We start from the raw sequence: 13,735 nt of genomic DNA, 5'->3' as shown, positions 1-13,735 counted from the left end.
ATGAGTCACCAGATACCAATAATGCCGAATTTGAATAACTCGCGGGTTGTAAGGGATTGTACGGTTAAAATGCATAAATTTGATACATTTTTGGCTTCCTCTTACAAGCATTTATCGCTATAGAGCCAATCAATGTTTTCGCCAAATCCAAGATGGCCGCCAAAAGTAGACATTTTGAACATGTTGATTTAAGTTGTTCTTGCATATTTATCATATTTTATATTATTGTACTTCTCTTTCATTTTATCCTTTTGATATTGGTATACTTTGTTTACCATGGTAGTTACCCAAACTAGTTACCATGGTTAAAGCTTATATTGTACAAAGGTTTATGCTTTCAAGTCAAAGTGCACAATACGGCCGTTTGTTGTCACTTAGTGGCTACGCTGATAAAACAACTGTAACTGATGCTTTTAAACAAGCCTTCCCGATGTGCGAAAAGGCATTCATAACAGAATTCGTTAAATCTCCATATGTCGGCAAGAATATGTATCCTACACTACGGCCATGTCTGAAAGGTGTTTCTTAGAGACCATTCATAATTTATGGCCAGGAGGGTAATGATGATTTTAAGTGGGGTCACCCATTTTGTTCTAGGGAGGTAGGGGTCATCAATTTTGTACACATGTACGGGGGGGCGGCGTCATTGATTTTTGTACATGATATGCAGGTGAGTTTACTTAGTTGTACATAAATTTTAAGGGGTGGGGGGAGGTTCATTCATAGTGTACATGCCTCTCCACAACAATCACATAGGCGGATCCAGAGGGGGGTGCAGGGGTGCGCACCCCCAACCCCCTTTTTGTCCTGAAAGTTTATTAAATGACCATTGACACTCGGGTGAAAATGAAGTGTGCACCCTCCCTTTTCTCAATAGTGTGCACACACCACACACACACCCTTTCTCAAAAAGCTGTATCCGCCCCTGAATCATCATGATGGATGCGGGGGTGAGGGTTGGGCGGCGGACTTGGAGAGGGTTGCGGAAATCAGGAAGATGGACCCACAGAAGTATATAGAGATGGACCCAGGTGATGGTGTATAGTTCGAATGTGATCGAAACGTTTGGGATTCCGCGGCAGATCCTGAAGCCCTTGCATTAAGTTGAAAGATACGACTGATGAGGATTGGATAGTATTTTTTTATCTTCGGGATTCGGGTCAGAATATGACGTATCTACGATGTACAAATGTCTTCAGATATGATGAGAGGAGCCGGGTGAATAGATATAACAGTGACATGTACTTTGGATAAGAGATGAAGCATGTGATGACCAATTTACTTGCCGACATGTAGATGACTTGGAGATAGCAGACAAGGCTCCACGCAACGAGAATATATATTACTGAAATTGTAAATGTACAAAACCTAATGCTCGCCATATTGATGAAAGTACTATTCTGCTCGTCAAGACCCGTGAAGATCCGGGTTAGAATTGATCTTCAGTAACCCATGCCTGTCGTAATTGCGTAGATTGGTGCTCATGCTATTGATCACTGGATTGTCAGGTCCGGTATCGATTATTTACAGACTGTCGCCATATAGCTGGAATATTGCTGAGTGCGGCGTAAAACTAAAGTCACTCACTCACTGCAACCTCCTACACAGCATCGACGTCAACAGCAGCTCCATGAAACAGAGGTCCCCATCTTGGGATTATCTCATCAGAAAAACAACACCCGTATGTTCAAGGGAATTGTGACAGTATGCCTTTTCTATAATCATGCTTTATATATGGTTCTGATGGAGCAATTGTTTTGATACAACACATTTGTGCTTCTTCCTGGCATATGATATGTTGGATCATCAACTTCGACTTCTGAGGAGCCGCAATCTAGACTGTGTAGAGTTATGTCCCTTAGATGCGACAGAATCGTATGATAGCAGGTGAACCACGAATCCACGAGTGTTTAAATTTCTTAGTACCATATCTGTGCTTGAGGGTTTCGCCTACAAGTGGTCAACATATAAATTGCCATTGTCACTCACCAACTCACACTCACTCACTCACTCTCACTCTCACTCACCGTTCAACCACACAAACACTCAACCACAGTCACCCAATCACTCACTCACTCGACTGCTATCTTATTCCGATATGTGAGACCCATTTCTAGTGACCCCTGTCGTTCTGATCTAATTAATAGTCTATCTGCCGCGGTCCATCGTCGTTAAAGCATTCTCTTGTCACGTTAAAAACACGGGTTCGATTCCCAACATGGGTGAAATGGGTGAGTCCCCCTTCCTTGTCATTGCTGGAATATTGCCAAAAGCCGTGTACTCAGCATTCAGTATTATTCCAAATAGTTTGTTTTGATGGCTCCATTGTGCAATATAAAATGTATTAAAGACAAAACGATATTCTAATTAATTGAGGAAACCACGTATCATAGAAGCGACAAAACCATTTCCGCATCCATAAGAAATGTCTGCTAAAAGCAGAGTCGATTGCACAATTGTGACTATATAATGAGTATGTTTCTGTTTCAGCAGTATTACAGCCGTACGATATTGGTTGAAAACAAATCGTGTCTGGACCAGACGATCCAGTGATTGTCACCATGCGATACGATGACAGAGCTTGTGTTTATGAATCACTATGAAATAGTGATGATACCAGGTGTTCGCGAAAAGGTGAGCGTATCCTGCCACACCGGTGGCACCCGTCATAAACATATGCTAAGTCTAGTCATTTGTTCAGCCGAAATAATTCGGGACCGTATGATATAAGTATGTTGTAAGGAAATTGCATCGGACATAATTTTTGTCACTGATGCATTACGTTTGGACATTTCCTCCACATGTCTACCATAAAACTTCTTGAAAGCTTTACGGAGGCATTGGATGTTGTAACCTTGATCAAACAACTTCTGAGCAAGAGTGGCATGAAGCTGCTGGAAATCCCGATAAAAAGACCAAGCTCGATTGTGCCTCAAAAGTTGTGAAATGTAAACACCAGAGGGTGGAGTTGTTGGAATATTGCTCGACATGAAAGGGAAGTTGGCTATTGGAAAGTTGAAATCATCCCTTTTATATACAACAGAACACACATTCATGAGCTATATATTTTCATAAAAATTTGATTGCAAACGCTAAATATGTAGATATATAGACCAAGCCGTGAAGCAGTAATTTGTTGATTTTATTTTCAAAGCGCGAGGAGAAGTACTAGCAACAGCAGTATCAACACTTATATCCACACCTTACACCTTACACCTTAAACACCACCAGCCACACGACCGTTTTGTGTCAATATGTCCCTGAAGAGATAACAGAGGTTGACTGTATTGGTATCTTAAGTTTCCGCTTTGATCGTTTTTGAAGTCGCAGGATTCATGAAGTCTTTCCCAGTCATGTCGTAGTAGTTTTCACAAGCCTTCAGAGCAGAATCGTCGACCTGGGAAAAGTTGTAAAATATAGTAGCCTGTAATCTTGACCAAAATAAACAGAGGCTGAAAAGATTACCATTGCACTTGTCATCGGCTCTAACAGCAGGTTTTGCTACTAGAAAACGGCCAAAGAACACCTCCAGGGGCACGGTGGACACATGCTGTTTGTTACTTTGCTCAACAGCATTCGCTGTATGTGGAGGTTAGAAAATAAACGATTTTGACAGGAAAACCAGTGATTGATATCATGAGCCTCGATCTACACAATTTTGATACTGGAATATGCCTCACGAACAACTGTATCGCAGCGCCTGTCGAAGAACTGAAATAAGACATGTTCTTACTAAGCACTAAACAGAATACAATGCATACACAATGTTGGCGTCCTTCGAGTACCGATGCATCTTTCCTTTGTGGACTAAGTATTATATTCTTAAGACTCCAACTGTTCTATTGGTCTGGAATTCGTCTTCGGGCTTGCTGACTTCACCAATGCACGTCATCTTCCCCCGATCATACACGTCATCTTCCCCCAGCCATACATCTCATCTTCCCCCAACCATACATATCATCTTCCACCAATCATACATATCATCTTCCCCCAGCCATACATCTCATCTTCCGCCAATCATACATATCATCTTCCCCCAATCATACATATCATCTTCCCCAATCATACATGTCATCTTCCCCCAATCATACATATCATCTTCCCCAATCATACATGTCTTCAATCATACATATCATCTTCCCCTCAATCATACATATCATCTTCCCCAATCATACATATCATCATTCCACCAATCATACATATCATCTTCCCCAATCATACATATCATCTTCCCATCATATACAATCAATCATATCATTTCCCCCATCATCTTCATCTTCCCCAATCATACATATCATCTTCCTGAATCATACATATCATCTTCCCCCAATCATACATATCATCTTCCCCAATCATACATATCATCTTCCCCAATCATACATCTTCCCCCATCATCATCCCCCTAATCATACATATCATCATTTCCTTCCAATCATACATACATCTCATCATTCATCTTCCCCAATCATACATATCATCTTCCCCCCAATCATACATATCATCTTCCCCCAATCATACATATCATCTTCCCCAATCATACATATCATCTTCCCCCAATCATACATATCATCTTCCCCCAATCATACATATCATCTTCCACCAATCATACATGTCATCTTCCCCCAATCATACATGTCATCTTCCCCCAATCATACATGTCATCTTCCCCAATCATACATATCATCTTCCCCCAATCATACATATCATCTTCCCCAATCATACATATCATCTTCCCCCAATCATACATATCATCTTCCCCAATCATACATGCCATCTTCCCCCAATCATACATATCATCTTCCCCTTCAATCATACATATCATCTTCCCCCAATCATACATGTCATCTTCATCTTCCCCAATCATACATATCATCTTCCCACCAATCATACATGTCATCTTCCTTCAATCATACATATCATCTTCCACCAATCATACATGCCATCTTTCCACCAATCATACATATCATCTTCCCCCAATCATACATATCATCTTCCCCCAATCATACATATCATCTTCCCCCAATCATACATGTCATCTTCTCCCCAATCATACATGTCATCTTCCCCCAATCATACCCAATCATACATGTCATCTTCCCCAATCATACATGTCATCTTCCCCAATCATACATGTCATCTTCCCCAATCATACATGTCATCTTCCCCAATCATACATATCATCTTCCCCAATCATACATCAATCATACATATCATCTTCCCCAATCATACATGTCATCTTCCCCCAATCATACATATCATCTTCCCCCCAATCATACATATCATCTTCCCCAATCATATATCCCTTATCTATCTCTTCCCCCAATCATCATACATATCATCTTCCCCCCAATCATACATATCATCTTCCCCAATCATACATATCATCTCTTCCCCAATCATACATCATCATCTCTCCCCAATCATACATATCATCTTCCCCCAATCATACATGTCATCTTCCCCAATCATACATGTCATCTTCCCCAATCATACATATCATCTTCCCCCAATCAATCATACATATCATCTTCCCCAATCATACATATCATCTTCCCCAATCATACATCTCATCTTCCCCCAATCATACATATCATCTTCCCCCAATCATACATATCATCTTCCCCCAATCATACATACTCATCTTCCCCCAATCATACATACCATCTTCCCCCAATCATACATGTCATCTTCCCCCAATCATACATGTCATCTTCCCCGAATCATACATGTCATCTCCCAATCATACATGTCATCCTCTCCCAGTCATACATGTCATCTTCTCCCAGTTGCGTATATCGATGTTCTTAATGTCAATCACTGGACGAAATGGTCCAGGTTCGATTTGTTACAGATCGCCGCCATACAGCTGGAATATTGCTGAGTGGTGTGTTAAACAATAGCCTTATGGACCGTGAGATGTTTATTCAAGTCTCATAAAACGTTTTTCTCAAGTTTCACACTCATGCATAACACCTAACACTCATTTTCAAAAGTATTATTTAAAAACAGGTTCGTCGAAAGCCAAATTAAGTTCTTTGTCCTTACTATTACAAAACAACAACACCTTTAAATTTTGAATGATAGTATAAATTTACAAAATGGTTTTGCATCTACGTGGTATGAAAACCTGAACTGATCAAGTGCTGATAAGAGTGAGTGAGTGAGTTTAGTTTTACGCCGCACGCAGCAATATTCCAGCTATATGGCGGCGGTCTGTAAATAATCGAGTCTGGATCAGACAATCCAGTGATTAACAGCATGGAGATCGATCTGCGCAATTGGGAACCGATGACATGTGTCAACTAAGTCAGAGAGCCTGACCACCCGATGAAAGCTGTATCATATACATTACCCTCGAATAACTATTTCTCGGCTTCATTTTCAGACCACGTCAAACATTGTTGTACACTTTCTTTGGTCCGGTAGTGTATCATACTCGTAAGTGTTGACCTATCGTTATCCTTCAACTTGGTACTTACAATGTCCAGTTTTGTGTACTGAGGATGGTGGTGTTTCTTCACAGGGTTGTTGTGTTTGGTGTTGATGGCCATGACGTAAGCCCAGCGTCTTCTGTCACTATTGTTTGCAGTGCTGCTATGCAGGAGGTTGGCGTGGAAGAACAGGGCGTCCCCTTGGAACAGGAAGGTATAACGTACACTACCTGGTATAATGTACACTACCTGGTATAATGTACACTACCTGGTATAATGTACACTACCTCGTATAATGTACACTACCTCGTATAATGTACACTACCTCGTATAACGTACACTACCTGGTATAACGTACACTACCTCGTATAATGTACACTACCTGCGTATAATGTACACTACCTCGTATAATGTACACTACCTCGTATAACGTACACTACCTGGTATAATGTACACTACCTCGTATAACGTACACTACCTGGTATAACGTACACTACCTCGTATAATGTACACTACCTCGTATAATGTACACTACCTGGTATAATGTACACTACCTCGTATAACGTACACTACCTCGTATAATGTACACTACCTCGTATAACGTACACTACCTGGTATAATGTACACTACCTCGTATAATGTACACTACCTGGTATAACGTACACTACCTGGTATAACGTACACTACCTCGTATAATGTACACTACCTCGTATAATGTACACTACCTGGTATAATGTACACTACCTCGTATAATGTACACTACCTCGTATAACGTACACTACCTCGTATAACGTACACTACCTCGTATAATGTACACTACCTGGTATAATGTACACTACCTGGTATAATGTACACTACCTCGTATAATGTACACTACCTGGTATAACGTACACTACCTCGTATAATGTACACTACCTGGTATAATGTACACTACCTCGTATAACGTACACTACCTCGTATAATGTACACTACCTCGTATAATGTACACTACCTGGTATAATGTACACTACCTGGTATAATGTACACTACCTGGTATAATGTACACTACCTCGTATAATGTACACTACCTCGTATAATGTACACTACCTGGTATAATGTACACTACCTCGTATAATGTACACTACCTCGTATAATGTACACTACCTGGTATAATGTACACTACCTCGTATAATGTACACTACCTGGTATAACGTACACTACCTCGTATAACGTACACTACCTGGTATAATGTACACTACCTCGTATAATGTACACTACCTCGTATAATGTACACTACCTCGTATAATGTACACTACCTCGTATAATGTACACTACCCGTACACTACCTGTATAATGTACACTACCTGGTATAACGTACACTACCTCGTATAACGTACACTACCTCGTATAATGTACACTACCTCGTATAATGTACACTACCTCCTATAATGTACCCTACCTCGTATAATGTACACTATCCTCGTATAACGTACACTACCTGGTATAATGTACACTACCTCGTATAATGTACACTACCTGGTATAATGTACACTACCTCGTATAATCGTACACTACCTCGTATAATGTACACTACCTCGTATAATGTACACTACCTCATATAATGTACACTACCTGGTATAATGTACACTACCTCGTATAATGTACACTACCCTCGTATAATGTACACTACCTCGTATAATGTACACTACCTGGTATAATGTCCCCTACCTCCTATAATGTAGGCTACCTGGTATAACGTACACTACCTCGTATAACGTACACTACCTGGTATAATGTACACTACCTCGTATAACGTACACTACCTCCTATAATGTACACTACCCTCGTATAATGTACACTACCTCGTATAATGTACACTACCCTCGTATAATGTACACTACCTGGTATAACGTACACTACCTGGTATAACGTACACTACCTCGTATAACGTACACTACCCCGTATAATGTACACTACCTGGTATAATGTACACTACCCGGTATAATGTACACTACCTCGTATAACGTACACTACCTGGTATAATGTACGCTACCCTCGTATAATGTACACTACCTCGTATAATGTACACTACCTGGTATAACGTACACTACCTCGTATAATGTACACCACCTCGTATAATGTACACTACCTCGTATAATGTACACTACCTCGTATAATGTACACTACCCGTATAACGTACATATAATGTACACTACCTGGTATAATGTACACTACCTCGTATAATGTACACTACTCCTGGTATAATGTACACTACCTCGTATAATGTACACTACCTGGTATAATGTACACTACCTCATATAATGTACACTACCTGGTATAACGTACACTACCCTCGTGATATAACGTACACTACCTGGTATAATGTACACTACCTGGTATAATGTACACTACCCTCGTATAACGTACACTACCCCGTATAATGTACACTACCTCGTATAATGTACACTACCTCGTATAATGTACACTACCTGGTATAACGTACACCACCTGGTATAACGTACACTACCTCGTATAATGTACACTACCTCGTATAATGTACACTACCTCGTATAATACACTACCTGTATAACGTACTTACCTGGTATAACGTACACTACCTCGTATAATGTACACTACCTGGTATAACGTACACTACCTCGTATAATGTACACTACCTGGTATAACGTACACTACCTCGTATAACGTACACTACCTCGTATAATGTACACTACCTGGTATAACGTACACTACCTCGTATAATGTACACTACCTCGTATAACGTACACTACCTGGTATAATGTACACTACCTGGTATAACGTACACTACCTCGTATAATGTACACTACCCTCGTATAATGTACACTACCTCGTATATAACCTCGTATAACGTACACCACCCTCGTATAATGTACACTACACTACCTCGTATAACGTACACTACCTCGTATAACGTACACTACCTGGTATAACGTACACTACCTCGTATAACGTACACTACCTGGTATAACGTACACTACCTCGTATAACGTACACTACCTCGTATAACGTACACTACCTGGTATAACGTAACTACCCTGTACACTACACTCCTGTATAACGTACACTACCTCGTATAATGTACACTACCTCGTATAATGTACACTACCTGGTATAACGTACACTACCTCGTATAATGTACACTACCTCGTATAATGTACACTACCTCGTATAATGTACACTACCTGGTATAATGTACACTACCTCGTATAATGTACACTACCTCGTATAACGTACACTACCTCGTATAACGTACACTACATAACGTACCACTATAACGTACACTACCTGGTATAATGTACACTACCTACCACTGTATAATGTACACTACCTGGTATAACGTACACTACCTGGTATAATGTACACTACCTCGTATAACGTACACTACCTCGTATAATGTACACTACCTCGTATAATGTACACTACCTGGTATAATGTACACTACCTCGTATAACGTACACTACCTCGTATAATGTACACTACCTCGTATAATGTACACTACCTGGTATAATGTACACTACCTGGTATAATGTACACTACCTCGTATAATGTACACTACCTCGTATAAACGTACACTAATAACGTACACTACCTCGTATAACGTACACTACCTCGTATAATGTACACTACCTGGTATAATGTACACCACCTCGTATAATGTACACTACAACTCGTATAATGTACACTACCTCGTATAATGTACACTACCTGGTATAATGTACACTACCTCGTATAATGTACACTACCTCGTATAATGTACACTACCTCGTATAATGTACACTACCTCGTATAATGTACACTACCTCGTATAATGTACACTACCTCGTATAATGTACTCTACCTGGTATAATGTACACTATCTCGAATAATGGACACTACCTGGTATAATGTACACTAACTCGTATAATGTACACTACCTCGTATAATGTACACTACGTCGTATAATGTACACTACCTCGTATAATGTACACTACCTGGTATAATGTACACTACCTCGTATAATGTACACTACCTCGTATAATGTACACTACCTCGTATAATGTACACTACCTCGTACAATTTACACTACCTCGTATAATGATTTCCAGACTGTACAGAAGAGCTTCAATTTGATACCTGGTGCCAAATAATGCTAATTGTGGCTGATTTTGTCAGTAAATGCAATTTCCTGTCTCATTAACTTTTTGATGCATTTATATATTCACTTGTCTGTAAATATACTCTCCCCAAAAAGGAACGCATCATGAAAATAGCAATTTCATGTAGCAATGAATTAAAACGCGATTCATTTTACAGAAGGTTTTGCTCTGTTTATGAGTCCCATGGTGTTTATGTTTTGAAACATCACAACAAACAGCATGATTTTCAATTTCGGCGTGTAGTGTCACAGAATACACAATTCACATGCAATGCACGTGAAAGTTGGGGATCAAATAGTCTCAATGATGGGTATAAAAAGTTGATCGCTGTCTGTCGATTATTCACTGTATTTGGAACATTGTTGACAAACGCAAAATGCCACGTCTAAGTGAAGCCATATCGCCATTATTTTGCTTGAAGCTGGCCAGTCTCGACGTGCAGTTGCCCGACGCATGAATGTTCACCAAAGGTCCATTTCACGGCTCTGGGAGAGATATCGCCGTCAGAATGCGGTAGCAGATGCCCCTCGTAGTGGGCGACCTCATCACTGCATCCGGGTACATCACCTGCGTCATCGAACAGCTACGGCGACCAGTACCGCTCGACAAATACCCGGATTGAGGAGGCTTTCTGCACAGGCCGTCAGGAACAGGTTGAGAGAGGCTGGTTTACGTGCCAGAAGACCTTATTTTGACCCTGTGCTTCGACAACAACATCGTCGACATCGAGTTCAATGGTGCACCAACGTTCAGGCCTGGAACCTACCGAATTGGCGTAGAATCTGGTTCAGTGATGAATCACGATTTCTATTGGAACGACGCGATGGAAGAATGCGGTTGTACAGACGTCGATGTGAACGTTTCGCCGACGCTTGCGTTCCCCCGTTTGACAGATTCGTCCGGGACAGTGTTATGATGTGGGGGCCGATCACCTGCCGTAGGAGAAGTGATTTGGTGATGATCCAGGGCAACCCGACAGCTCAACGGTACTGTGACGAAATCCTACGCCCACACCTCTTTCCAATCATTGATCGCCAGAGGGAGTTGTTTCAACAGGACAATGCCAGGCCCCCACAGCACGTCACACTAGAGACTTCCTCCAGAACCACAACATCAATGTGCTCCCCTAGCCCTCAAGATCACCGGACTTAAACCCGATCGAACATCTGTGGGATGCCCTGGACAGACGGGTGCGACGCCGTAACCCTCAGCACCAGACACTTCAGCAACTCGTACAGGCACTACAGACAGAGTGGGCTGCGATTGGGCAGCACATGAGATTCTGAGACTTATTCCTTCGATGCCGTGCAGTTCTGGATGCCCACGGGGGTCACACGAGGTATTGACTTCAGCGCCACCAGACGTCTCCATGTGACACTCAAACTGACTTTCCTCGAGTTGGTGCCAAAGACGGATAAGTCTGCATCCCCAGTGTGCAATTTCGCTATATTTCATTGACTCATAAAGCCTACAAGATGTTTCAAAATAAACATAAAAATACAGTTGATATTCCTATATGCGTTTCTTTTTTGGGAGAGTATATCATTATGTATGTAATATGTTTATAACACTTGTAGAGGATAGTTTGGAAAATAGTTTGTCAAGTTTAAATAGGAGTCTCGGCCTGATGATAACAGTGTCAACATACCCGGTTCCATTTCCACATACTCAAGGGGGCACACAGTTTTCAGTTGACTGACTCTTTCTAAATCAGCCCCAGTCTGGCCGCCAACAACGCAGTGGTCAATCCGTCCACACTTATGGGAGCCCTTCAGTACCTGGACAACACGACAGGTCATCGTGTCAGACATATCTGGTATCATTAGCTTAAACATCAGTGTGGTTGATTACGTTATACTCGCCCCATGCATTGACACAATGCTTACTTGTTTGAAAACTGTCTTGGTTCCAAGAAGGCGACGAGGACTGTGTCTTTCTGTAGACACATATGGCTACAGAAGGTTCCGCATCATTGATGGGAGGGTTCACTCGAGAGTGTTCATACACGGGGCGCGGTGGGCGAGCTGGCTAAGGCGCCAGGCTAGTGATCCAGCGAGGTTGAGGTGTCGGGATCGAGCCCACCTGTGACCGGGAGTCAACTTTGTGTGCAGACTCTTTCAGACTCTTTCAGTGTTGTCACAACCCCTAGTGTAGAGTACATAGCCCTGTGCACTTAAAAGAACCCACGAATCCGATGGTATTAGACCAGATGGTGGCCACATGAATACGTGCAAACACCTAGTTGCGGGTACAGCAACGTGCAGTAAACATGGACAAAGTACTGTGTCCCAAAGTACTGGGTACCTCGTTAGGATGAGAAAGCCACAATAACTCGGTGCGCCTAGTGGCAGCAAGAGTTGTATACTCCCCAGGGAGTTGAGATTGATAATGCGATGTGCCGTTGAGATTGACATGCAATGATCGAGTGAAAAAATACCAGCGCCTTGAGCATGCACTAGTGCGTGCATATGTGCGCTATATAAATATCCTATAATAATAATAATAATTTCATTGAACGAAAATCAGGACTTGAACAACCATTTTACAATTCATAAGAAAAGGAGTGAAATCCTTCATATCGAGTTATATCTCTTTGAATGGTTCATATATATAAACCGTTGTCATGGAGATGGTGACACTCAGTTTCAAGAACATTTATGAAAACTGTGCGAAAACTGAGACTGGTCCGCACCGAACACGTCTTTCATTCAACAAATCACAAAACAGATTCGTGTACGTTTAGCCGGTGTTAAAATACCATGTGCGTGGGAAAGTAAAGAATTGGTTTCATATGTCCCGAGTGATCACACTCATTCCCGGTTGTATGGAGTCTATGAAGATTACCATCGTGTGAAATGTGAAACGGTACCTGAAGACATCCGTTTTCGATTGTGCACTGATCGATGGCCACAAACACACTCATCATGTCAGGGAAGAGGTTTCCGTTCTGGTACCAGTACCTGGCAGAAAGGATACATCTAACATCGTGTTGTCATGTCAAGGGTCCCCCGTGATGTTGCTGGAAGATTGCTAAAAGTGGCGTAATACCATACTCACTCACTCATGTCAATCAGATCTCGGGGAGGTGGGGTAGCCTAATGGTTAAAGCGTTGGCTCGTCACGCCGAACACCCGGGTTCGAATCCCCACA

At 41.5% G+C, this 13,735-nt stretch overlaps 1 protein-coding gene across 2 annotated transcripts in view; it reads right to left on the bottom strand.

Moving 5' to 3' along the window:
* Positions 1–3,125: 3,125 nt before the first annotated feature.
* Positions 3,126–13,735, bottom strand: part of LOC124286592 (L-proline trans-4-hydroxylase-like) — a 30,389-nt gene continuing 19,779 nt past the window's right edge. Inside the window, exons 6-9 of one of the 2 annotated variants that reach the window (XM_046722970.1) lie at positions 13,455–13,545; positions 12,234–12,363; positions 6,480–6,631; positions 3,126–3,397 (exon numbers count right to left, since the gene is read on the bottom strand). In XM_046722970.1, coding sequence (XP_046578926.1) covers positions 3,296–3,397; positions 6,480–6,631; positions 12,234–12,363; positions 13,455–13,545 — 475 coding nt within the window. In that variant the 3' untranslated portion in view covers positions 3,126–3,295. The remainder of the gene's footprint in view (positions 3,398–6,479; positions 6,632–12,233; positions 12,364–13,454; positions 13,546–13,735) is intronic. The other variant, XM_046722976.1, reaches the window with a different exon arrangement.

Source organism: Haliotis rubra, unplaced genomic scaffold, assembly GCF_003918875.1.
Source record: "Haliotis rubra isolate DU_JTF1 unplaced genomic scaffold, ASM391887v1 Scf1100, whole genome shotgun sequence".
Classification (NCBI taxonomy): domain Eukaryota; kingdom Metazoa; phylum Mollusca; class Gastropoda; order Lepetellida; family Haliotidae; genus Haliotis; species Haliotis rubra.
Note: the sequence above shows the minus strand (reverse complement) of the source record. Positions and strands in the feature narration are given on the sequence as shown.